The sequence below is a fragment of the Alosa pseudoharengus genome, unplaced genomic scaffold (assembly GCF_046254945.1).
Source record: "Alosa pseudoharengus isolate Yale_2024_CS ecotype anadromous, Long Island Sound unplaced genomic scaffold, YU_APseudo_1.1 YU_APseudo_1.1_scf_2, whole genome shotgun sequence".
In the NCBI taxonomy this organism is placed as follows: Eukaryota; Metazoa; Chordata; class Actinopteri; order Clupeiformes; family Clupeidae; genus Alosa; species Alosa pseudoharengus.
The window spans coordinates 1,313,580-1,337,231 of NW_027468663.1; the positions used below are offsets into that span (position 1 = coordinate 1,313,580).

The 23,652-nt window shown below is 39.7% G+C and overlaps 1 protein-coding gene across 1 annotated transcript in view; it reads left to right on the plus strand.

The window, feature by feature from the left end:
* wls (Wnt ligand secretion mediator) overlaps positions 1–23,652 on the plus strand; it is a 218,132-nt gene that overhangs the window by 69,960 nt on the left and 124,520 nt on the right. Inside the window, exons 5-7 of the mRNA XM_076293367.1 lie at positions 225–361; positions 4,639–4,807; positions 8,052–8,149. Coding sequence (XP_076149482.1) covers positions 225–361; positions 4,639–4,807; positions 8,052–8,149 — 404 coding nt within the window. The remainder of the gene's footprint in view (positions 1–224; positions 362–4,638; positions 4,808–8,051; positions 8,150–23,652) is intronic.

The following is a 23,652-nucleotide window of genomic DNA, read 5'->3' on the forward strand; positions in this document are numbered from 1 at the left end:
CTTTTTTCCTTAATTTTCATTGTTTATTTAATTAGGCTATTGATTGAATTGACATTATTGTTTATTATTGCTATTCTCCTACATACAGTCTGACCAACATCTTAAATTGTTCCCTGTTAAATTGAAGTATTATATTGTTTTGTATTTGTATGTAATTTTGGACAAAAGCGTCTGCCAAATTTCTGAGGCTTCAGGAACTGATTCATGGGCATTTGTCCTTTTAGGGAATCCATCAGAATGGTGGCTTCACACAGGTGTGGTTTGCGATGAAGACTTTTCTGACACCCAGTATTCTCATCATCATGATTTGGTACTGGAGACGAATCACTTTGATGACACGTCCTCCTGTCCTCCTGGAAAAGTAAGACCTGTTGTGGTGATTATGATTATGTATTGTTTACTTTTATTGTTTCTAGTTATTATGTTACAGGAAAGTGAGACATTCCCTTTTTATTAGTGACGTTTCAAGCTCTTCTCGGACTTAAAGTGCTATGGAGTTGCCATAATAAATCCCCATCATACTCTTTACAAACCAGACAAGTCTTAACTATTTTTTTTCTTAATCACAGTTTCACCTTGGAGCCTGTGGTATCAAACCCACAGCTTTTGGCCATTACACAACTCCAGACCTAGGCCTAGATCACTAGACCACGAACTGATTATAAATATCGGAGCATGTCAAAGTAATTCCCAGAGGGTGAAATGAGTAGAATAACCGATAACCGATAATTTTTTTCTGTCCAGTTTACTTCAACAATAGAGCAGGATAACTCTTTGTGGTTTGACATTTTGGAATACAATTCAGAAGTTTAAGTAAAGGCTTGTCACTTTATTTCAACATAATTTAATTAGTGCAGTATGAATTTAAGTTCTCAGAAATGTGTTAAATCAAATGACTTATCTAAAAATATAGCCGCAAGCGGTAATGACACCTGAGGTTCCACAACCCCTGACATTTCGTAATCCAACAATGCAATCACATGTGGTGTGTGTTTGTGTATCAAATACACATATCTGATGATTTATACATTGGAAGCACTTACTTCCTGTTGGGCGTCCTTTTTTCACTGACTGTGTTCGGTAGGTGGCGTTACACCACAAATACAGGTAACACTTTATTTAAGGGGTCCTTGTTCCAGTGTATCTACATAATGAAGTACAGTGTAACAACATATAACAATATGTAACATCATGTTCTTATGTTGTCCATAATGTAATTTTGTGTATTTACAGATCATTAGTACACATGTAATAAGAAGTGCTTGTTAACACTTTGAAAGCCGTGCTGTTTTCAGAAGCTTTGGCCCAGAGTGCCAGCAATCTAGATCATTGTTGACGAATTTTGTAAAGCCACAGCGTATTCTATGTTATAGCTATGGACACATACTATGGTTTGAAAGGAGAGACTTTAAGCTCTCAGTGGGTACAAACCGTTTATTTCTACATGCCTCTGTTCCTGAGAAATCCCAAGCTAAACAGATATAGCGTAACTTTTATAACTTTTTCATTTTCTCCTTCAGCACCTGAGAAGTGTTGCCTGTAAAGTTTACGGAGAGTAACCTAGCGAGCCACCTAATGATAAATCCACGAAAATAAATGGCCTGGTTTTGACCTGACGTCACGAGTTTTCGATCATCATCTATTTCAGTTCTATTCATCATAGCGTTCCCAAAATCGCATATAAGGTGTGTTAGAGTGTCTATTTTCGTAATTAACAAAAAACGATAATGGTGTAACGTTAGGTAAGGGATAATTTATAGAACGCCGGTCATTATTGGAAAATAAGTCCCGACAGGGCGAACAGGACCCCGACGCGCCAGCGGATAAGCCGCTTATTACACGGCTACTTGCCTAAACAAAAAGAAATAAACTCCACATGATGCACGACTCTACATTTATTTACATCAACCGTCTGCTTTCACTTTTAAATGAAGTTACATTGCAAGAAGTGACCGGACTACTTGCGGAGTGATATGAAAGACTTAAATCAGCAACACAAAACCTCTTGCCATTGACAGCGGTAATTATGTTTGCAGCGGTAATTCATGAATATATTTTACCATAGAATGTTGAGAAATCCCATCCAAGTAATAGAAAAGGGCATAGAAAAGTTTGAGAACCTGTGGCCTAAAACAATATTGGTGGTTTCATGTTAGATCTGAAGTGAAAAAAAGTTTGGGAAACACTGTCTTAGCCTGCTGTAACGTTAACATTATCCTCTCCACTTCCAGTGCGGTGGGGGCCCTATACAAACCATTGCTATGACTTCCTTAACCCTTAGCAGACTAAGCCAAATATTCCATTTTTAGGGCCTGAGCATCGACAGTGCAGGGCCGGGACAATCTTGCTCAGAAGCCCTATTATTTTTGTAAAGATTATTATTCTATTTTTTGGGGGATGTGGCTGACTTTGCCTTTGTTGAGGTGGTTCCCATGGTCGAAAACTCATGAAATTTGGTACACACGTCAGGAAATTGAGATTTTATATGTTGTGGACATTTTTACGCACTTTTCCTAGACGATTGGTCCAATTAATGTCAATGTTGGTATATATGATGCCACGATGCTGTCGATTCTAAATTGCAAAGATTTTTTTTATATGTTTTAATTTGCCGAAATGGCAAAATTATCCATTTTAATACCCTTAAACATAAACAATAAATGTGTCATAAATTCACCATGCATTGCTTGAAATGTTTTAAAGGTCATTGAATTCCATGGTAATGATTATATTCACATGCCCATAATGCATATTTGACATAGTGCCACCAACTGGCAACAGAAAGAATGGCAATTACACTGATGTCACATTATCAATTTTAACATACTCCTCCTAGATGGTTTGTCAGATTCATGTGAAATTTGGCAAACATGATGCCAAGATGTCGCTGATGTTAAATTGTGAAGGGATTTTTGATATGTTGTGCTATGTTATGATTTTAATTAGGGCTGTCAATCGCTTAAAAAAATTAATCCAATTAATTACATACTCTGTAATTAATGAATCTAAATGAATCGCATGCATCAATTTTTGCTTTGAACATATCTTAAAAACAATTTTGGCAGATGAGTGAATCAATGAAGAGCCAAACCAACATTATAGACTTTAAAGTTCAACATCTCTCTCTTTTATTATAATTTTCCCTTTGGCTCAGGCATCAGTGTAGTGCCTGGTGTCAGATTTTTAGCATGATAAATGCAAATGACTGAAGTTACCACTCACTGTCAATGACATGTGCAGAGTAGGCTACCCTAACACCAAGGTAAAATGTGATATACTCCCCGATTTATCCTTTTTTTGGCCATTCAAACATGTAGATTTTTATTTATCAGTAGGTGGCAGTCCAGGATAAGAAATGGAGCAGTTCAAATTTAAGTAGAAAAACTAAACAGTAAGAAAATGAGATGAAGAAAAGCCTATAAGTGCAAACGGAAATGTAATGTGTGAAGTTTTTGGAATGGAAATAAATGTAACCATCTTCAACATACTTTTGAAGACATTTTGTTTCAAGTGTGCAACAAACGTAGTCAATTTAGTAAGGGAGTTTGTCGGTTAGTTAGTTAGTCGGTCATAGGGTCGGCTAAACAAATAATAGGCTACGCTAGTAAAGTTAACTTTGGACAGGATGGCGGCTAGCATTATTATCATCAAGAGGTGGGTTGCTAACTCGTACCTCCGTATTGCTTTGCATTAAGGTGATACTTCAGACTTGACGAACTCATATGGTAGGCAACGGAAATTCCTTACTGCAGAGTAGATTGATGCTCCTGTCAACAGGATTAGTCTGGTTGTTCTTTTTAAAAGGTAGCCTAGGCTAAATGTTTCATTCAAAGCCGTGCTTTTTCGTCTGCCTCCTTCAGTCACTATAGCCAGACTGCACTGTGTCATGTTTCTATGAAATGCGATTAATCAGTGTTAATTTTTTTTTATGTGTTAATGTTTCTGTAATTAATTAATCGAAATTAGCACACTATTTTGACAGCTCTTATTTTAATATCCCACCACATAAACAGGAAATGTGTCAGTCACAGTGCATTAAATGAATGGTATGAAACTTCTCAGGTTAATATATATTATGATTATGATGATATCCAGACACCCAATGGGCCTGCCTGGCATAGCGCCACCACATGGCCAAGCAGGAAATGTGCCAGAAATGGTCAAGGCCTTAACTGATTGATCTGAAACTTTGTAAAATATTGGATATCATTAATGCTTTATTTTAAGTATAGAGCGAGTGCATTACTGTCTGTCAGACAGACAGATTACTGTCTGTCTCTTGTAGGCTAGCTTACAAGATGATTAGGCTTGCGTGTTATGAGACACTTTTCAGCAGAGGCGAAGCTAAAGATGAAGAAATATGCCTTGAGAAACTGAGATCTATGTGAAAAGTTTTCCTTTAACACCAGATCTGAATTAATCCAATTTGATGGGCTCATGAGAAACTGAATGAATGCATTTACAATTTCACTGGTATGTCTATGACCCACAATGGTATTTATTTGTTTTTTTACACATTGCTGGAGCTCAAGTTTTAGTTGTCTTTTAATTACTCATGTTGATCATTTTTGCACTCATCTTATCCTCATTATTTGTAATAAAAAATGTCTTACATCTTTATTCATTTCTTCTCAACAGGATGATCTTTGCTTTGGGGATCTCCATGACCTTTATCAACATTCCTGTAGAATGGTTTTCAGTGGGTTTCAACTGGACATGGATGCTTTTGTTTGGAGATATTCGCCAGGGCATTTTCTATGCTATGCTTCTGTCTTTCTGGATCATCTTCTGTGGAGAACATCTCATGGTCAGTAACACCAGAACCAAGTCAGCATAAATAATTTTCAGCTTGAATGAAAACCGACTTGGTGACCACTGGTATAATATTTTGTTTGATCTGCCATTTTTCTTCATATTTAAAGGACGTTCTTCTGTTTGCTATTCCTGTATCCCTGAATTTGGATGCACTTTTTCTAACCCTTAGAAAATAAATGTACTTTAAGTTGTACGCCATGCTTGCCTTGAAAGTTAAATTATGTGTTCCACTTTTCAGACTTCAGTAATATTTCTGTAATGAAAGCTTACAGAGGACTGAACATGTTTGCCCACATAACTTCCACAAACATCCATAACCCCACAAGGTACTGCCTGTTTGGCTGGTTAGAATGTAATGATTCTTGCTGCAGAATTTTGGAAGAGATAGATAGATAGATAGATAGATAGATAGATAGATACTTTATTGATCCCCAGGGGAAATTCAAGGTCACAGTAGAATACAGACAACACACACATTCACTAACAGCAGAAAGTAATTAAAAGTATATAATATTAAAAAACACAACTAAGCAATAAGGACCGTAGAAGATAAATATATACTAAATATACTAAAATACAAATTATACTAAATAACACTTCAACTTAATCAATCAATCAACAGTATCCACATAGGGGGTGATTGATCAATCAAGATGTGCTTGCAATTGCTGAGGCAGGGACTGAGCCTGTGATTCTCTGTGCATAAGGTGAGGTAAGGTGCTCTGTGTGAATGAGTGTCATGGTGATGGTGCAAATGAGTAAGTCAAACAGTCCAACAGTGCAGGAATAAAGTCTATATATATATATCAGAGGAGGCTCCTTCATTGAGGAAAGGGAGGAACACCCTCCCTAACATTTCAGAGAAAAATAAAAAATATATAAAGTGAATTACTAATCTGATAAATTACTGTTAATATTACTATTTTTAACACTTTGAATGAACAAAATCGTTCCCCTAGGTCAAAATGCCAACAGCACCACCTATCACAATTGAAAATTACTGTATGGAGGAGCTTCCTCCTCAAGCCCCTCATTGAAGTCCATTATAAACGCCTCGGACCCATAGACAGTAAAGCTCGGACCCCAGCGGCTTGTGAATCACGTCGTTTTCAATGGCCAAGGGAGGAAGCTCCTCCGTACAGTAATTTTCAATTGCGATAGGGGGTGCTGTTTTTAGCGGCAACGGTGCAAGAACGTTATCTGCAGTCATACAGCTAAGAATCTTGTGTTGAACGGAAAGCTTGTTTTTTGCTCGTGAAATAAACAGTACAATGGAATCAGAGGACAATCTCAAATCTTTTATACATTCAAATACACTGCGAAGGTTAGGGTCAAAGCAGGAAGACCAGTTCCAAAAATTCATATTCCAAAACAAGATGGTAAGGCTAGTGTAGGCTACTGAATGCTACATACATAGTCAGACAAATACTCATGGCTAACTGGTAACGTTAGCACAGAAAACAATCAGCTACTGCTGGCCCGTCACATACGTGGACAGTTCATTTGGTGATAAAACATTTTTGGATAGTTATGCGTTGTTATAATCATCCAAGTTATGCCTTAACTAAACAATTGCTAAATAATGTTCTTGTTGTTAAAATGTTCTTGTTTTCACCGTTCTAAGTGTATCTTTGGATGGTAACATTGTTAATGAATGTTTCAGACCATGATGCATTCCTTTAATGACGTCTTCAATAACATTTGCCTTTCGAGTATGCTTTCATAAATTCCCACTTAGCTATTACAACCTGTCTTTAAATTATATCGATTTGGCTTTATAAACAGTAGCATGTTACAAATAACCACATTTAAGGTCTATTGTTTAATGGTAAATAGTTACATGGTTTTATAAAACAAGTGTCTATTTTTAGTATTATAGACTTTTCTGCCAATGTATTACATTGAGCAAAACCTCCAGACTTTCCATAATTTTGCACATCTGGAAAACAGTATTTCATAACTAGACCTACATATCTTCCCTGACTTCCCAGACCTAAATTTACATTTATTTACATTTACATTTATTAATTTAGCACAATTATCCAAAGTAACTTATATATTTAAATTATATTACAAAGTCCATTGTCCCTGGAGGAATTTGGGGTTAAGTGCCTTGCTCAAATGCACAATGGTGGAAGCCAAGAATTGAACCCACAACTTTTCTGGCTGCTGCATGCTAGCCTAGCTCCTTAGGTCAGATCCCCCCTGAGAATGTCAGAACAGCATTTATTGCACAACATTGCCAGTTAAAATGCTACATAGTACATACTGCTGCTATAAATGTGTCTGGGTAGGCGGCCTACATACTCTATTGTTCACATATTTGCCACCAACACCATCACAACCTCACATTTGCCACTAACACCAATCAAGCAGACATTCCTTCCTCCGTTATTTTTTTAACCACCGGCCGCCACTGATATATAACTATATTAAGGAAGGTATAAGTGTGGTCACAGATCGGCTGTGGCATGGAGGGAGGGGTTGTGCGTATGTGCTAATATAGCACGCAAACGGTGAGGCAGAAGACTGGTAAAGTGGCTAGTGGACAGACAGTTTAAGACATGGAGGTGGTGAAGAGGCAGACAGACTATGCGGACTATTTAGGACTGAATGGAACGGCAGCAGTCAATGTGAAATGCAACAGAAGTATTTCTGCACTCTGTGTGGGTGAGGAAAGGACGTAGTATGGTGAGGCAGAGGCATATGGTGTAGCTATCTATGGAGAGGGTAAAATTGAAAGGGTCTTTGTAATGGCTGATTTAGAGCCCACAATGTTTATTTTATGCCTATTTATTTTTAAATAGTTGTTACTAGTCATGAAGATGGATCGGGATACTGTGAGAAAGCAGTGGGCTTATAAATATAAGCATAGTAGCAAAACTGAACACTTATTCCTGAGAATTAAGAGATGGATAATGATTAGGAGTGTCCCAAAAACCAAGGCTTTGCCAAGGTCCTTGGTGTGAGCAGAGGACCTCAATTTGGTGAAATTGAAAACCTTAAGGTAGGAATTGAACTATTGAAGCACATGGTGATAGAAGTATAACAATCTGTACATTTGATGCATGTTTTATTTTGACATAATTTTATCTTCCTCAATTGCTGTTAGCCATTTTGACAAGAATTGACAAATAAATAACCTAACAGAACTGTTATGTTTGTGATGTATCTGATGGTATCTTTTGATATAGTCACTAATATTCCAGTGTTGATTTATTTATTCTTTATTGTAGGACCAGACAGAGAGGAACCGCTTTTCTGTGTACTGGAAGCAAATAGGCCCCATTGTTTTCGGCTCCTTTTGTCTCTTCATCTTTGACATGTGTGAGAGGTGAGCAGAACCAAACTGTTATTGTAATATTCTAAAAACGTTTGTGGTATTTTTTTTTTTTTTTCAGGCAGCAACCCTATGACAGGGTTCCCGCGGGGTCTTAAAAAGTCTTAAAAAGCCTAAAATTCAGAACTTTAAATTTAAGGCAAGATTTTCATTCCGAGGTCTTAAAATTAATTTAGTCAGGTCTAAAAAATATTTTACCATCGTTCATTTCCAGAAACGCTGGCCGCAGAAAGTTATTACAAAGTAGCAAAAAAGTATTGAGTTGTAGCTTGCAAAGTAGAGCTCTAGCGTCTTTGCTACAATTGTAACAAAACCAGCAGAATGCTGCTCTCAAAACATTAGTTCAGTGTGTTGTAGTTCTTTCTGGGGGATATTGGTGTTGGTACGTAGCCTATGCAGTGATAAATCTACAAATCCTGTGATAAATGCAATACCTGCCCACAAAATACGTCTGCGTCTCCTCAGAATTTGTTAAAGTTCGGCTACGTATGGAAAATGGGAAAGTGTAGGCCTACTCCCAACAAGACATGGCTAGATCCAGTGATGCCAGTAACGCGTTACTCTATTTTGACCACTTTTTTCGGTAACGAGTCTAACACGCTACTATTTCTAGCAATCAGATTAAAGTTACTTTTCCAAGTCACTGTGTGTTAGGCCTACTATTTTTGTCATTTACCTTAGTAAAATATATATTCTTTGCTTTTTTCTTCGGGGATTAACGCTCACGTTTTCAGCATGATGACTCACGTGTAATACCACGCAGCAACACAAACATAAACAACAATAGAGTGAGGATGCGCATTTTAGCTATACAGTCATTATTTTGAGTTTGTGTCTGCTAAACATGATAACATTAAGGTATGTTGTACACTCTGTGCTGATGACAAAGTGCTGTCTAGCTAGACATCCCAAGTCTCCCGAAGTTCTGGGAGTCTCCCGTTAGCGGCTTCCTGACGCCCGCAAATCGGATAAAATCTCCCGCAATCTAGAACGAACAAGAGCGCGCAAGCCAGACCAAATCGCGTGTGCATCAGATTTTAGCGCGCACACGATGGAGAGGGAGAGAGAGAGGGTTGGTGCGTGTGTGCCTGAAGTGCATCCAAGACCGAGAGCATCCTGGCCTGTTTTGCTAAATCAACCAATCAATTTTCAGTGTAGGTGGGCTTTTATCATTTTTCTCCCGAACTAAATTAATCAGTTGTATCTAGTGTATCTAGGAACAGGAGCGTCATGGCAGAGTCAGTGGCCCCCAAAAAGGAACATTGACCCATTTCACATCAGACTACACAAAAGTGTACCCTTGTCTCATACAGTAAGAGTAAAACATAATAATATTTTTGCACACTGCACTGTTTGTAGCATTGCCCATGGCTGCAAAAGACTTGTTGAGGTGAGTTTAACAAGTGTCATTTAATTTGTTATATCAGGCCTATACTAGATGGCTAGTTGCCAAGGCTACATGAAAAGCCTTTTCTTTGCAAACACCGCGCTCTCCCGTTTGTTCTCTTGTTGAAAATGAAACTACCAAAATCTACATATTTTATCATCACAATTTCTATCTATAGGCCTTCCTTATTTGGTGTACTGACTAGACATTATTGAACAAACATCTGAATTTCAGTATCTAAGTAGGCTAAAGGGCTACCTCCCTAAAATTACTTTTTTTCAGGATGGGATGTCTGCTATACATTGTTGACATTACTGTTAAAATGCATTTCCAATAAAGTGAATATTGGCAAAACCGGTTGTCATTTTTATGTTGAGGCTGCGGGGGGTGTTGTCGGCAGCTGCTGAAAGTAACTAATAAAGTAACTTGTAATCTAGGGCTTAAGGTTTAGGGCATTTGGCACGTGACACGGATATTTTTCCTTGAGTATACTACAAGTGAGCAATGTCAAAAGCAGTTGGGTTGTATATGTTGGATGAGGAAGGTTACTACTGTAATTGCTTTATCTGTAAATTAAATTAATGCTTTTTCAACGACTTTTCAATAATTTTTTCAGAATTTCTTTGATTTGAATATTTTTTGGTAATGCGTTGTGTAGGTCTTAAAATGTCTTAAAAAGGTCTTAAATTTGACTTACTGAAACCTGCAAGAACCCTGTTATGAGCCTATTCAGGATTCAGCATAATTACAGTGCATGAAAATGCACTGTACTGTTCTTCCTAGGCTTCTTCTTCTTATTCTTCTTCTAATGCAGTTAATGCAGCTTCAACCGTTTAACGTAGAAACTTAATTCAAACTATGTTACGTAGGTTTTACTTAGGACATGTGGGCTTTGTATTTTTCATCTTTGTAACTTTTATACTTTTTAAACTATTAACTAGAGAATGTAATTCCTGGCAATTACGAGTGCATGAAAATGGAAAAATGTCTGCTGAATAAAATATTGTTGAATATTGTTTAAAATCAGATAGAGAAAAAAGTTTGGTGGGGAGTTGTAGTTGATGACAACTGACAGTTGGAATAGTTGAACATAAAAGTTGGATAGTTTAAATGGTTAAATTATTTAATAGGGAATTATTGTATTGAGGACTTATTTTGAAGTTGAAGTTGAGGACCGAGGGAACAGTTGGCGGGAGTTGTAGTTGATGACGACTGACAGTTGGAATGGCTGAACAGTTAAATAGTTGGATAGTTAAAATGGTTAAATTATTTAAAATGGAATTATTGTAGTGAGGAGTTTTATTTTGAAACAGTTGTGGGCAGAGGAAACGGTTGACGGGAGTCAAAGTTGATGACAACTGACTGTTGCTAGAGTAGTATGGTGGTTGCTATGCTGGTTGCTAGGTTTTAACTGTGAATGTGGTTGCTAGGCTGTTGCTAGGGTACTTGAAGTCGTTGCTAGGTTGTGGCTACTATCAGAAATAAAGGAGTTACTACAGTGGTTTGCTAGTATAATCATGTTGGTTGCTATGGAAACTGACATAGATGCTTAATTTCAATGGTTGCTAAATTGGTTGCTAGGTAGGTGGTGGTTTAATATAGTACTGTAGGCTAGAGGCATAGTTGATGATAACTGACAGTTGGAATAGTTGAACAGTTAAATAGTTGGATAGTTTAAATGGTTAAATTATTTAATAGGGAATTATTGTAGTTGAGACTTTTATTTTGAAACAGTTGTGGGCAGAGGAAACGGTTGAACAGGATCTGTAGTCTTAAAGGAACACGCCACCCAATGTCAGTAGTAATATATGTTCTTACCTTAACTTTCACGAGTTGGGTCATACCTCTCCCATGTCGGTACGTGCACTCAAACGCTCTGGTGCGTGGCACAAATGTGTTAGCATGTTGCTATGCTAGCGGGCTCAGATGTAGCCAGACGTAGAAGTGATCAAAAACATCCACATTTTCCCGACTTAAATACAGTTACACGAGTAGTTGATTAAAATGTCTACGGTCAAACAACATGAAACGTGGCGATTTTCCAAGCGAATTACTGAACTACAATGTTTGGCGCAATAGCACTTGGGAGTACTTCGACCTAGCGTAGTAATATTAATTAACACCTAATTGTAGATCCTATCCACCACAGAGTATAGAATCCATGCTTGATCGACCCCTCAGCCTCCCCCTCCCCTCTGAGCGAGAGAGAGGCACACACACACTAGAGATGCGCTGATGGGCTATTATTTCAACCATAACTGCATAGCAAAACTTATCATCCATCCGCCATCCATCAGCACCAAAGTTTTTTGACCAATTTTCAAAACAGCACCCGCCCACCATCCGCTGTTTGTTTCAATGCAATCAACCATTTTGGATGATATATTTGCACAAGCTGGCAGAATAGGCGACATGCCGATGTGCGTTTTATTTGGAGACTGTTTTGCGAGACACAGACTGAGTTTGCTGCTGATATTCTGGGGATAGGCTACACCAATGTAGGACATTAGCCTTTTAATATATTTGCTGCATTGGATCAGTCTTTCTAGAACAGGCAAGAGCTTTCTAGCTTCACGTCAGCAGCGCTGCATCACCCATACATTAAAACAAACAGCGGATGGTGGGCGGGTGCTGTTTTGAAAATTGGTCAAAAAACTTTGGTGCTGATGGATGGCGGATGGATGATAAGTTTTGCTATGCAGTTATGGTTGAAATAATAGCCCATCAGCGCATCTCTAGTGTGTGTGTGCCTCTCTCTCTCTCAGAGGGGAGGGAGAGGCTGAGGGGTCGATCAAGCATGGATTCTATACTCTGTGGTGGATAGGATCTACAATTAGTTGTTAATTAATATTACTATGCTAGGTTGAAGTACGCCCAAGTGCTATTGCGCCAAACATTGTAGTTCTCCTGTTTATTCGCTTGGAAAATCGCCACGTTTCATGTTGTTTGACCGTAGACATTTTAATCAACTACTCGTGTAACTGTATTTAAGTCGGGAAAACGTGGATGTTTTTGATTACTTCTACGTCTGAGCCCGCTAGCATAGCAACATGCTAACACATTCGTGCCACTCACCAGATCGTTTGAGTGCACGTACCGACACGGGAGAGGTATGACTCAACTCGTGAAAGTTAAGGTAAGAACATATATTACTACTGACATTGGGTGGCGTGTTCCTTTAAGAGAGCCAGATTGTATGCTTAAAGCCTTAGACAGACAGTTGCTGGAGGTGGCCGGAACCATATGGCTCTGGCCGGAACACTTGGCATAGGATTCCAAGTGCCCTATTGTGATGCCATAATCGGCAATGTTAAGTCTATGGGGAAATTTTCAGTAGAAAGTTGGAGGTCAGATAGAGAAAAAAGCTGGCGGGTAGTCATAGTTGATGACAACTGACAGTTGGAATGGCCAAACAGTTAAATAGTTGAGTAGTTTAAATAGTTAAATTATTTTATAGTGAATTATTGTATTGAGGACTTATTTTGAAACAGTTGTGGGCAGAGGAAACAGTTGGCGGGAGTCAAAGTTGATGACAACTGACTGTTGCTAGAGTAATTATGGTGGTTGCTAGGTTAATGATGTTGGTTGCTAGGTTTTAACTGTGAATGTGGTTGCTAGGCTGTTGCTAGGGTACTTGAAGTCGTTGCTAGTTTGTTGCTAGGGTGTCCATGGTGGCTAATATCAGAAATAAAGGAGTTACTACAGTGGTTTGCTAGTATAATCATGTTGGTTGCTATGGAAACTGACATAGATGCTTAATTTCAATGGTTGCTAAATTGGTTGCTAGGTAGGTGGTGGTTTAATATAGTAGGCTAGAGGTTTAGTTGATAACTGACAGTTGGAATAGTAAAATAAAGTTAACAGTTAAATAGTTGGATAGTTTAAATGGTTAAATTATTTAATATAGAATTATTGTAATGAGGACTTTTATTTTGAAACAGTTGTGGGCAGAGGAAGCACAGGATCTGTAGTCTTAATACAGTCTTGCTCTTGGGTGCTCCTTGTTGGTAAATATATAAAAATAATAATAATAATAATAACAATAATACATATACATACATATAAACATATAAAAAAAAGGGAGAGGTGAGGGAGTCAGGGAGTGTTAAAAGCTATGGAGAAGAGGTAGGTCTTTAAAACTACTAATAGTGGGGCAGGATTTCACAACATCAGGAAGGCTATTCCAAAGCTGGGGAGCATAGACAGAGAAAGCTTGGTCACCTTTGGATTTAAGAGAGGCAGAAGGAACACAGAAGACACTGGGAAGATGATCGAAGAGGTCTACAGGCATGCAAACTCCACCTTTCGGCGAAATTCGCCGTTTTGAATCCAAAATGACTGACTTGCGTGGTTTGTGCAGAACCGATGAGAAAATATTTAGGGGGGGGGGGGTGGTCAACATGAGCTGAGTTTACTATTGTGCAGACGCAAACACATCTTGGTGTTGCCAGAGCGCCATTAAAAATGTCAGCAACGAATGTTAGGCTATGTGCGTTTACTAAACATCAGTGGAAGCTTGTTGCTGCAGAGGCAACGTGAACAGAACGCTCGCGCAGGTATAGCCTCCTTTTGTGAGCGCAGATAGGCCTAGGTGCGTCTGAAATGCTGGAATGTGAGCACGGCGAGGAGAGGTGCCTAGAGATGTCACAGGTGGGCTAGTTGAAACTTTCAACTTCTGTTAGTAAAAGACGTTGAGATTAGTGTAGCAACGTAGCATTGGCGGTTTTGTTTTAATGTTGTTAAAGTTAGCGATATGAGACAGAAATATAGACACAACGAGTTAATTTGATGAATAGGTTACGTGCTGGACTTGGTCTAGATCGGCAAAAGGTGAAGCAAATACACAGACCTTATCAGTATAGCAAAGGCTAATGTGAATAACCTAAAGAGTTAAATGTCTCCTAAACTGGGCTGTGCAAAACGTTTAACTCTTTAATTATTCACATTTAACTCTTTTATTATTCACATTAGCCTTTGCTATACTGATCTTTGCTATACTGTTCTTGCTCAGAGACAAAATCAGTGTTGATTGACATGTCTTTAAGAAACGTTCAGTGACCTGATCTGAAGTAGCCTGTGCCTGAGCCCATAGGGTAGGCTACAGTTTAACATGTAGTGTGAACACTATTCACACAACACAACTTTATTGGTTGGTTAAACAAACTAACTAGCACAATGCCACAATCTGTAAGTAACCTAGGCTGCAGGATAACACTTGTTATGAAACAGTGTGCCCTCCACAACACACCCACCCCCCTCTCCCCCAACATTATAAATCATTTGCACCATATTGCTATGTAGCATAGTAATGCACCATTTGAAAGCTTGGACACTTGGGAATCCATATATGACAACCTTTTTCATGTACAATCTGTATAGTGCTTTATATTGTCAGATTAATCTTACTATGTCACAATTAAATTGTATCATATTGCCCTCCTCCCCCTCCGGTGCTTCCCTACCTTCTAGCTGCAGTGTGTATCCTTATCAATAAGATAAATGCAGCAAATTGGGTATTGAAATAGTCACAGGAATCCATATTTTTATCCATTGTTTTATCCAATATTTGTTGTGCAGATGTATAATCCATCTTATCCACACCCATTGAACCAACAAAGAAAATGCAAAGACATTTCTGTAATTATTCCATAGTGTAGTCATTCCATCAGAACCTCTGACAAACAATCCAAATAGTCCAGAAACCACACAGTAAGGCTTTTATTGTCAGTATGCATTTTGGGTAACCAAAAGTCCTATGGGGAGTTTCCATTGGGCATTTTACAAAACGCATGAGCATACCTTAGCAAATAATGGTCTAAATTACTCATTTTTCATTTTATTTTGATCTACTTTTGCACACGGCTTCACAAGACCTGGTCTAGACACAAAAATGCCCATTCCATAGGAAGTTAAAACATTTCAAATCGATTTTACAAATTAGTCTAGTCTACCCTATTTTATATAATGTTAGTCTGAACTAGTGTGTGTTTCAAGCAAGTTTTCAAGCAAGTTTCACCTGGTTTGGTTCAACAAATATTTAAACTTATCTTTATTCTAATACTATGCCTACTATGTCTTCATGTCCAATAGGCCTGAAATCTTCAGAAATGTCTGAACTTCAGGCACAGAGAAAAAAGAAAGAAAGAAAACTCATCTAGATTGCTTAGGAGGAGAGGAGGATTGCATTTCAATGACATTTTGAATAATGTCCATGGCCCCCCTCCTGGAACCTCACCCCAGGAAAAAATCTCTAGATCCACCCCTGTCCACAATGCTATCAATCCATTTTTGAAAACATTAATGAGTCATGTTATTTAATTGTGTATTTCAGGTAATATCAATAAAATTGCAGTTATACAGGATAAATCAAACAACAATACCCAACTACATGTCCACTGAAATTACTTGGAAAACAAAATTAAAACATGATTTATGAAAATTCATTAAAATGGAGGATATATCGTTTTGGAACCAAACTCTTCCTCTGTGATTTATACAGTAAGGAATTTTCGTACCATAGGAGTTCGTCAAGTCTGAAGTATCACCTCAATGTAAAGCAACCCGGAGATAGGCTACATACAGGTTAGCACACACCTTGATGATAATTAATAAAGCTAGCCGCCAGCCTTGTCAACGTTGTCAACTTTGCAAATGTATTGTTTAGGCTACTTATGAACGACATTGTATAATGTTGTAAGGCCACGGTTGTCAAACTGGGGTACGCGTACCCCCAGGGGTACGTGGACTGATTTCAGGGGGTACGCGAAAAAATATCTAAGTCATATGCCTTTTCAAACGTTTTCTCTATCCCACGTTGGTAACTTAACTTCCGCATTTGCACTGCACATTAAAAACCTATTTTCTCCACATTAACAAAATATTCGAGAGTGGAGACAGAGAGGGTAAAACAGCGTTTCTCAAACTGTGGGCCGCGGAGACATGCCAGGTGGGGCGCGAACTGACGTGAAAAACAGGAGTTTTATTTATTTATTTATTTTTTTTATCTGTAGCCTAGGCCCAGGTATCACCCGATGCGCAATGGACGCACTGTGTTATTCATAGGGAAGCGCTCGTGTCAAGGCAGCTTAGTTAGTCCCGACCTGAATGAGATTTTGAACGAGGTTGTGAGAGTGGTGAATTTCATCAAGACCCGGCCCTTAAAAGCGTGTCTATTCTCCGCACTTTAAGAGGAGATGGGAGCTGACCAAAAGGCTGTAGGCTACTGTTTCACAGCGAGGCAAGGCTTTCCTGAGGTAAAGTGCTGTCACATGTTTGAGCTCCGAGTCGCCTCTTCTTGGAGGAAGAGCGCATGTTTGAATCTGCTAGCACGTTCACTAATGAACATTTCTTGACGAAGCTGGCCTATTTTAGCGATATATTTGAAAAGCTCAATGAGTTAAATCTCCAGTTACAAGGCAAAGACAAGCACCTAGCAGATAAGATCACTGCATTCAACAAGACAATTGTGTGTGAGATTAGGTGCAGATCTATTTAAAATCATTATATTTAGCACATTTGTAGGCCTATCATATGTTGACTATTGATGAGATTTGTATTATATGTTTATGATCCTATTCATTATTCTCGACAAAATTGATAAAAATAAATATTAATAAAACAATTAAAAAAAAACTTGTTAACAATTGGTGGTGTTGGGGGTACTCCGGAAGATCATAATGTCTCAGGGGGTACATGCCTGTTAAAAGTTTGGGAACCACTGTTGTAAGGTATTAGCCTACCTGTTATCTCATTGCTGCCATATCATAACGTTAGTGAACGTACTAAGCCGTGGGGGCTCCGATAACTTCAGGCAAATTGAAAATGTGTTTCCACTTATTGAGCCAGCAAGTGCATGACTAGCTAACTAGCATGTAATAATGTGGTCAGAAGCATATTCGATAATAAAGTTACTATTTTTGATCCAAGAAGTCTGTGACTACTGCATGCTAGTAATATTCATAGTTTACACTGACTGCTGTGTAAACAACCTTAAATCATTAAATAAAAAATATCGCTAGCAACATCGCATACTTGCACCCACCTCCATTGTTTTTTTTGTGGGTTTTTTTAAAGTATATTTTTTTGGGCTTTTATGCCTTTAATGCAACAGGATAGTGGAGAATGGCAGGAAGTGAGTGGAAGAGAGAGTCGGGGTGGGATCCGGAAAGGACCACGGGGCGGGAATCGAACCCGGGTCGCCGGCTTACGGTGCAGGTGCTGGGGCCCCACCTCCATTGTAATAGAAACTTTCTCTGTCGAGAAATCCACGGTGTACACTACCTACACAGTTACTCAGTCAACCCACCATCATGTATCGCAGTGGTCGCCAACCCGTCGATCGCGATCGACCTGTAGATCTTTAGGACTTGCCCAGTAGATCCCGAAAATAACAGGAAAAATAAAAGCAGTCACCAAATTCCTGCATGGTCGCCAACGTTTACAGGGCCTAAAAATCAGCGCGGGATTGCGGGTATAGCTAATGATTTATTCAAGACCCGCAACTCTAGCCATCATAATGCAAGAAATTCCTGCACAAATTGCATTATCCACACTCAATTCTCACTGGTATCTGCTAGACAACAAGTACCAAAACATGATTAGTTCATAGATTTCACATGTAAAATTCATTTTATACAACCCCACCCCCATCTTGCCTGTTCATAATTCTGAGAAATTCTTGAATTGTGTGCATGTGTCGTGTACATGTTTATGTTTATCTGTGTGTGTGTGTGTGTGTGTGTGTGTGTGTGTGTGTGTGTGCGTGTGTGCGTGCTTGTGTGTTGACCTGCGTATGTGTGTTTGTGCATGTGCATGCATGCGTACATATGTCTACTGTGTGAGCATGTGTCATACGTATGATTACTGTGAATGTATGTGTGTGCGTGTGTATCTGTTTATGCACATGTGTGCACATGGAATGGGTTAACATGACCCCTGGAGGCAAACATACGGAAAAAATTGGTCATCCTAGGCCCTACGGTTCTCAAGATATTCACAGAAAACTGTGTCTGCCCTACCCTCCTTTCGGGAGGTCCAGTACAGCGGGGGGGCTACAGATCAAAACGAAAAACGATGATTCCATGCTATCCATGTGGGGTTACATGCCCACCAAGTTTCGTGTACCCCGGTCTTTCAGTGTCCCGGGAATCCTTGTTGGTGTACGGTCACTAAATGTACACATAAATTATTTTATTGTAAGGCCCCCCATGAACGAAAGTTCACAAAACTTGGCATGCATTCGGAGGGTGTCATAATGATCCTACACTTTCAATTTCGTGCAGTTTTGACCATGTCAGCCAGAGATATTGTGATGAAAACACCTCTTTTTTTGCTTTTTAATTTTTAACTAGGTGGCGCTATACATGAAATAAGTGGTAATGGGATGGGTTGACATGCCCCCTTAAGACCAACATACAAAAAAAAGGTGGACCTCCTATGCCCTACGGTTCTCGAGATATTCACAGAAAACTGTCTCCGGCCACCTACAGGCCAGTTGGTGTATAGTAACATAAATTAATTTATTGTGTGGCCCCCCATGAACGGAATTCCACGAAAATTGGTGTGCATTCAAAGGGTGTCATAATGATCCTACACTTCCAATTTCGTGCAGTTTTGACTATGTTAGGTCACAGATACCTGCGATTACAACACCTCATTTTTACTTTTTTGTGTTTAACTAGGTGGCGCTATACATGAAATGAGTGGTTATGGAATGGGTTGACATGGCCCCTTGAGATCAACATACAAAAAACCTTACGGTTCTCGAGATATTCACAGAAAACTGTGTCTGCCCTACCCTCCTTTCGGGGGGTGCAGTCCAGCGGGGGGGCTACAGATCAAAACGAAAAACGATGGTTCCATGCTATCCATGTGGGGTTACATGCCCACCAAGTTTCGTCTACCCCGGTCTTCTACCCCGGTGTCCCGGGAATCCTTGACGGAAATTTGGACATGCGAAAAAGAAAAAAAAAGAAAAAATCTGACTAAACCTATATGACCGCCGCTTCGCTGCGCGGCGGTCATAATAAAGAAACGGTGCATCAAAGGGTTAAAATAGCCAAATACCAGCCAAAGGGGATTGTTGATAACAGAAAAAGTGACGATGTAAAATAAAAATATATTTGGCGGCACGCGATTAATGTGATTAAAAACAATTACGCGTTATGCTTGGTCCTTAATTAATGTGCAATTCATGTGTTGACCCTTAGAACCCTAGACTGTTTTAATGGCATTTTCATTACCTTTAGTTAGAAGCATTTATCCTGGTCATTGTAAGCGCCATACACACATGCTATTGTTTTTTCGGCAGAGTCTAGGCTACCCAAATATGCCACAATTTCATGTATTAAGGCGAGACACTACAGGTGAATAGGGTAAAATGTTTAAATAATAGACATCACCATGAAACTTCCTCAGTTGATTACTTACACAAGTATGAACAAAAAATGTATTACAAGTTTTAGAAATTTGAATAATTATGCAAATTAGGCATTACCTCATTAAATATGCGCGATTTTGCATATATTTTCAGTAGATAGATCTGAACATATGATAAAGCCAGGTACAAAACTATTTTTTCATTTTGTTTGCATACAAGATGAAAATAAAAATATAGCTGCAAGCAGCAATGCGGGGGCCTAGCAGAGCGCTATAGCAGGAATGGCGTTGCCACGGCATGAGCAAGCACTCACAGCAAGAGGCCAAATTACACCAATGTCCTTGTGCGTTCTCACAATCAGCTACCATGTCCCTCTACCAAGTTTGGACTTCATACACCAAAGTGTTGCTGAGATGTGAGCTCACTTTCTTTATTACAGCACCCCTAGAGGCCAAATGAGACCACTTTCCTTCATGTCCTCACAATCAGCTAATATGTCCCTGTACCAAGTTTGGACTTCATACACCAAAGTGTTGCTGAGATACGAGCTCACTTCCTGTATTACAGCGCCCCCTATAGAGGCCAAATGATGCCAATTTCCTACTGTGTCCTCACAATCAGGTTCCAAGTCCCTGTACCAAGTTTGGACTTCATACATTAACGTGTGTCCGAGATGTTAGCCCACTTCCTGTTTTGCGGCTTCATAGCCATATTTGATTGGCTGTCACGGGCAAACAAAAATTAAATTGAAAAATCTGACAAGTATCGTTTGTGCGGCTCGGTCTGAAGATCATCTCCGCCAAGTTCTGTGAAAATCAAATGAAATTTGTAACCGCTGAAACTTTTCGTAGAGTTTGGACCAAATCCAATATGGCGGAGGTCCAGTATGGCCGAAAGTGACGTAGTAGGGGTCTTTCAACTCAAGTCAGTCCAGGGATTCCAACTGTGCTTAATTTGTGAAAATCGAACACACCGTTCAATTGTTACATGCGTGAATGTGAGTCCAGATTCGACCCATTGGTGGCGCTAGAGTGTTCGGCATAGGGTTCTATAAATTGGTGAGAGTGATCATGGGACGGTCCTGAATCAGGGCACTAAATTTCATAATAATAATGACTTGCAAATACCTTTCAACCCAGCTTTTCAACTTTCGGCCAAACTTTGACCTGTTGGTGGCGCTAGACGGCTGGGTTTAGAGATCTGTAAATGAGCGTGAGTGGTCAGTGGAGTGTCCCGAAACTTTCTGGCAAAAAATCTGCACTTTTTAGCCAGGCGTTCTATGGGCTGCCATAGACTCCAATGGCAGAAGTGTAATAATAATAATAAATATAGCTGCAAGCAGCAATGCGGGGGCCTAGCAGAGCGCTATAGCAGAAATGGCGTTGCCACGGCATGAGCAAGCTCTTAGAGCAAGAGGCCAAATTACACCAATGTCTTTGTGCGGTCTCACAATCAGCTACCATGTCCCTCTACCAAGTTTGGACTTCATACACCAAAGTGTTGCTGAGATACGAGCTCACTTCCTGTATTACAGCGCCCCCTGTAGAGGCCAAATGATTCCAATTTCCTAGTGCATCATCATAATCAGGTAACAGGTCCTTATACTAAGTTTGGAGTTTGTACACCAAAGCGTTGCTGAGATACAAGCTCACTTCCTGTATTACAGCACCCCCTATAGAGGCCAAATGATGCCAATTTCCTGCTGTGTCCTCACAATCAGATACAAAGTCCCTGTACCCAGTTTGGACTTCATACATTAAAGCGTCTCCGAGATGTTAGCCCACTTCCTGTTTTGCGGCTTCATGGCCATATTTGATTGGCTGCCATAGGCCAATAAAGTGGAATCTGAAAAATCTGACAAGTATCGTTTGTGCGGCTCGGTCTGAAGATCATTTCTGCCAAGTTCTGTGAAAATCAAATGAAATTTGTGACCGCTGAAACTTTTCGTAGAGTTTAGACCAATTCCAATATGGCGATGGTCCAATATGGCAGAAAGTGACGGGATAGGAGTCGATGAACTCGGGATGGTCCAAGGATTCAGACGCTACCTCAATTGTGAAAATCAGACAAAAGAGTCAAGGATCACGCGCATAAACGCATGTGCAGCATTAAACTGGTGGTGGCGCTAGTGTGTTCAATGTATATGCATGAAATTTGGTGTGAGTGATTGGGACAGTGTCCTGACTAATGGTCTTGAGTTTTGTTATGTTATCTCAAAGCGTCACCTAGATGTTTGTCCACTTCCTGTTTGGCGTCCTCGTCACCATATTTGATTGGCTGTCACGGGCAAACAAAAATGAAATTGAAAAATCTGACCAGTATCGTTTGTGCGGCTCGGGCAGAAGATCATCTCCAACAAGTTTCGTGAAAATCTGAGGAAATTTGTAACCGCTGAAACTTTTCGTAGAGTTTGGACTAAATCCAATATGGCGGAGGTCCAGTATGGCCAAAAGTGATGTAATAGGGGTCAATCAACTCAAGTCAGTCCAGGGATTCCAACGGTGCTTAATTTGTGAAAATCGAACACACCGTTCAATTGTTACATGCGTAAATGTGAGTCCAGATTCGACCTATTGGTGGCGCTAGAGTGTTCGGCATAGAGCTTTGTAAATTCGTGAGAGTGATCATGGGACGGTCCTGAATCAGGGCGCTAAATTTCATAATAATAATGACTTGCAAATACCTTTCAACCCAGCTTTTCAACTTTCAGCCAAACTTTGACCTGTTGGTGGCGCTAGACGGCTGGGTTTAGAGGTCCGTAAATGAGTGTGAGTGGTCAGTGGAGTGTCCCGAAACTTTCTGCCAAAAAATCTGCACTTTTTAGCCAGGCGTTCTATGGGCTGCCATAGACTCCAATGGCAGAAGTGTAATAATAATAATAAATATAGCTGCAAGCAGCAATGCGGGGGCCAAGCAGTGCGCTATAGCAGGAATGGCGTTGCCATGGCAGGAGCAAGCACTCACAGCAAGTTTGATTGCAATTGGATAAAGAACGGCTGAGAAATAAGCTCATTTACTTTGTTAGAGCGCCCCTAGATGCCAAATTACACCAATGTCCTTGTGTGTTCTCACAATCAGCTACCATGTCCCTCTACCAAGTTTGGACTTCATACACCAAAGTGTTGCTGAGATGTGAGCTCACATTCTTTATTACAGCACCCCTAGAGGTCAAATGAGACCACTTTCCTTACATGTCCTCACAATCAGCTAATATGTCCATGTATCAAGTTTGGACTTCATACAACGAAGCGTTGCTGAGATTTGAGCCCACTTCCTGTATTACAGCGCCCCCTATAGATGCCAAATGATGCCAATTTCCTACTGTGTCCTCACAATCAGATACCAAGTCCCTGTACCAAGTTTGGACTTCATACATCAAAGAATTGCTGAGATACAAGCTCACATCCTGTATTGCAGCGCCCCCTGTAGAGGCCAAATGACGCCAGTTTCCTAGTGCATCCCCACAATCAGGTACCAAGTCTCTATACCAAGTTTGGACTTCGTACATCAAAGCGTTGCTGAGATACAAGCTCACTTCCTGTATTGCAGCGCCCCCTATAGAGGCCAAATGATGCCAATTTCCTAGGGCGTCCTCACAATCAGATACCAAGTCCCTGTACTAAGTTTGGACTTCATACATTAAAGCGTAGCCGAGATGTTAGCCCACTTCCTGTTTGGCGGCATCGTCGCCATGTGTGATTGACTGTCACGGGCAAATAAACTTGAAATTAA